The sequence below is a fragment of the Poecilia reticulata genome, linkage group LG21 (assembly GCF_000633615.1).
Source record: "Poecilia reticulata strain Guanapo linkage group LG21, Guppy_female_1.0+MT, whole genome shotgun sequence".
Classification (NCBI taxonomy): domain Eukaryota; kingdom Metazoa; phylum Chordata; class Actinopteri; order Cyprinodontiformes; family Poeciliidae; genus Poecilia; species Poecilia reticulata.
The window spans coordinates 1,153,247-1,156,500 of record NC_024351.1 but is presented as its reverse complement, the minus strand read 5'-3'; the positions used below and the strand labels follow the sequence as shown (position 1 = coordinate 1,156,500).

Sequence of the window (3,254 nt, the reverse complement as noted above, 5' to 3'; positions counted from 1 at the left end):
TAAGCTAATAGCGCTCGCTGCTAAGCTAATAGCGCTCGAAGATAAGCTAATAGCGCTCGCTGCTAGCCGTCTGCTAGCAGGCCCTCCTCACCGCGGCGCTCTTCCCCACAGAGTTGTCCAGGTACAGGTATCCCCCGATGATGTTGAGCTGCACCCTGAGCAGAACCACCAGCATGCAGGTGCTGTAGACGGCCACGACGGTCCGGGTGAAGCCTGAGGAACACACACCACGTCAGGATCAAACTCCTCGGCTTTGCTCCAGGAGAAACGTTTCAGACTCTTACTGATGATCTTTAAGTCTTCCCAGATCTCCAGCTTGTTGGCTGGTCTGTCAGAAGAAACAAAGAAGGAAAATGAATCATTTCTGGCTGCTAAACTCAGAAGTGCGGATGAGCGAACAGGAGTGGGGGCCAAACTTCCACTAGCGTGCTAATAACAGCTAATTGTAGCTCAACTCTATAGATATTTTGCTAGAAAAGAAGAAGCTATGTTTAGCGTACTTAAATTTCCCTAAATTAATCTTTTTTCGGATGTTTTGAAAAACCTTTTTGTAAACTTTCAGTTGAATTTTGCTGTTGAGTTTTTGGTTATCAACTGGTAACAATTCTGCAAGTTTATATTCATGCTCTTATTTTGAAGGAGGAGAAACAGCAGTTCTGTTTATATTCTTTTCCCTCCTATAACTTTATTTCAAACAAACATACAGGAGCAAACTAAACACAGAACTAGCAGAACTAATGTCTAAGATTAGCACTGCAGTGTTAGTGCAGCTAGCTAGTTAGCTAGCGGTGCTAGCCACTGGTGATCTGCTGCGGCTCACTTTGCTTTCAGCATCGCCGTCAGACTCTCGGAGTTGAGCTGAGTGACGATGGCCTCTCTGAGCGGAGGAAGCATCGACAGAACTGGAAAACAAACACTGTGAATTCCTCTCCACCCTCATGAAGCCTTTCCTGGTTTAGAGTAATCTGGAGTTCTGACCCGTCATGTTGCAGGTTCTCTGGTTGCTCTCGAAGTGGAACTGCCTCCTGGCCTGGGCTATGTACTCGCTCGCCTCCTTCTCCTGGACCTCCCTGATCTTCTTCTGGGCATATTTACCGAGCAGGTAAACTCCTGGTAGGGGTTGTAGAACATGAGGAGGCAAAACAAAACTCTGACTGGTTGATGTTCTGGACTAAATGAAGAGGTTTTGTTTAGTGAGACAGAATTATAAAGTTGTGTTAGGCGTGTTGCAGTATTCTACATTCTGAGGAGCAACCATTCCATCAGACAGAGATATAAATAGGAATAGCAAAAGCAAAGGAGGTGGATTAGCAGAGCTGACGTGTCATCCAGGAGATGTTACTGTGGAATATCACTTCTAATGATACAGCAACGGTCAGAGGCCTCTTCAGATTTGTTGCAACACTGACTGCTACAGGAGATCCTTCCTATCTACAGCAACTTGTTGTGTTTTTATCTGGACGTTTAAATTTAGTTTCTCTTTAGAGATAATGTGTTTCTGAACTGAATTAAATGAAGTACCACTAACTCGCCACATAGGATTACTTTCTAATTAATTTACTTAAATATATCTTCAGTAAAAATGCAGAAACAATGAGATCTGAAAGAACTTCTTAAGCCGAATTCAACATAAAGTTGTGATATTTATAAAAACATGTAAGTCCGTGTCTCTACTCCCCTGTAATATCAAACTAAATCTCTTTCAAAGCTGAAATGAACGGAGTCTGGTTTGTAGCCGCTGCTAGCCCGGATCGGTCAGCACCCACCTCCCACCACAGCTCCGGTGAAAATAAACTTCTTCTTGTGTCGTTTGATAAAATTCCAGACAGATGAAAACATCTTCAAACAGTTTAGAAACTAAAACCTCTTCGTGGTTTCAGCCTCTGCTCCTCGTTTCACACACGTTAGCCGGACTGCAGCTCGGAGTCTGCATGCTAAAACTCCAGAGAAGAAAACCCAGGCAAAACATCCGGTTTGGAATTTCAATATAAAATCCAGTAACGTCGTGAACATTTTTTAAACTTAAATCCAAATTAAACAAACCTAGATTTGATTTCGGAGCTTAAATCTGAGAACGAAGTAAAAAAAAGTTAGCTAAAAAAAAAAACAACAATTGTATCTCCCGACTTTAGTAATAGACTCTGTGCACAAAGAAATTTCACAACTCTTAATGTGTTACAGCTTTAATGGCTAATAAACCAGCAGAAGTTCAAATAAACAATTTCACTTCAATTTTCAGTTCCGACTTTTTAATTTGATTAAATAACCCAAATGATCCCTACTAATAATTTACTAACTAAATTCACAAACGGCAACCGGCACCTACGTCTGTCAGTTCTTTTATTTTGCACACCACTTCACCTATTTCCGGTTCAGATTTTACGTAAAGACGTCAGTTTTACGTAAGACAGCGTTGTGGATACGGTCCGTCCGATATTATCCTCCCCGACCGTCAGCGTGGAGCGCAGAAAGTTGCCTTGAAAAGCATAAAAACAGCAAATAAATGCTGTTTATTAACCGACAGTCTGTCACCGTGGAGTGACGCGAGACGGCATCGGTAACCATGGCAACAGAAGAGGGCCGTAAAGCAGAGTTAGAGGCCGGGTTTTCTGTAAGTGATGAAGAAATGAAGGAGTGGATGTCGAGAGCTTTTGAAATGGTGAGTTTAAGATATTTAACAGTTTATCTGATATTTAATCTTTAAAAAGGGATAGTCAAACATGAAAATGATCAAAATAAAAACATTTAAAGAATATAAAGGTCCTGGTAAATCTGGGATTTCAATTATTTTTGGTGGGTTTCTGGGGAGGAATGAGGTTTTTATATATTTATTTAACCTTTTATTAATATTAGAGACAAACATTCAGAAAAACACAGGTTGGAAAATACACATCTAGATTAAAATCTGTCCATCGCCTGCAGGCGAGAGAGGCGCTGCGGGGCGGCGAGGTTCCGGTCGGGTGCCTGCTGGTCCACAGACAGGAAGTGGTGGGGGAAGGCCGGAACGAGGTCAACGAGACCAAAAACGTAGGAAACCTTTTCTTCTTCTCCTCCTCTGGAACATGGAGGCCGGCCTGGGGTCGCCATGACAACACTCCTGCGTGTGAAATGCTCTCAGGCGACGCGTCATGCTGAGATGGTCGCCCTGGACCAGCTGCTGGACTGGTGTCGCCATGGCAACCTGGACGTGAGGGGCGTGTGCGAGCGCACGGTGCTGTACGTGACGGTGGAGCCGTGTGTGATGTGCGCCGCAG

At 43.4% G+C, this 3,254-nt stretch overlaps 2 protein-coding genes across 2 annotated transcripts in view; one reads left to right on the top strand and one right to left on the bottom strand.

Annotated features, from left to right (window-relative positions):
* Nucleotides 1-1,967, bottom strand: part of pex3 (peroxisomal biogenesis factor 3) — a 4,009-nt gene extending 2,042 nt beyond the window's left edge. The window contains exons 1-5 of the mRNA XM_008397053.2: nucleotides 1,767-1,967; nucleotides 979-1,110; nucleotides 821-902; nucleotides 285-328; nucleotides 92-213 (exon numbers count right to left, since the gene is read on the bottom strand). Of these exons, the coding sequence (XP_008395275.1) occupies nucleotides 92-213; nucleotides 285-328; nucleotides 821-902; nucleotides 979-1,110; nucleotides 1,767-1,839 (453 nt within the window). The 5' untranslated portion in view covers nucleotides 1,840-1,967. The remainder of the gene's footprint in view (nucleotides 1-91; nucleotides 214-284; nucleotides 329-820; nucleotides 903-978; nucleotides 1,111-1,766) is intronic.
* A 400-nt stretch (nucleotides 1,968-2,367) lies between these two features.
* Nucleotides 2,368-3,254, top strand: part of adat2 (adenosine deaminase tRNA specific 2) — a 3,099-nt gene continuing 2,212 nt past the window's right edge. The window contains exons 1-3 of the mRNA XM_008397054.2: nucleotides 2,368-2,659; nucleotides 2,923-3,027; nucleotides 3,119-3,252. Coding sequence (XP_008395276.1) covers nucleotides 2,564-2,659; nucleotides 2,923-3,027; nucleotides 3,119-3,252 — 335 coding nt within the window. The 5' untranslated portion in view covers nucleotides 2,368-2,563. The remainder of the gene's footprint in view (nucleotides 2,660-2,922; nucleotides 3,028-3,118; nucleotides 3,253-3,254) is intronic.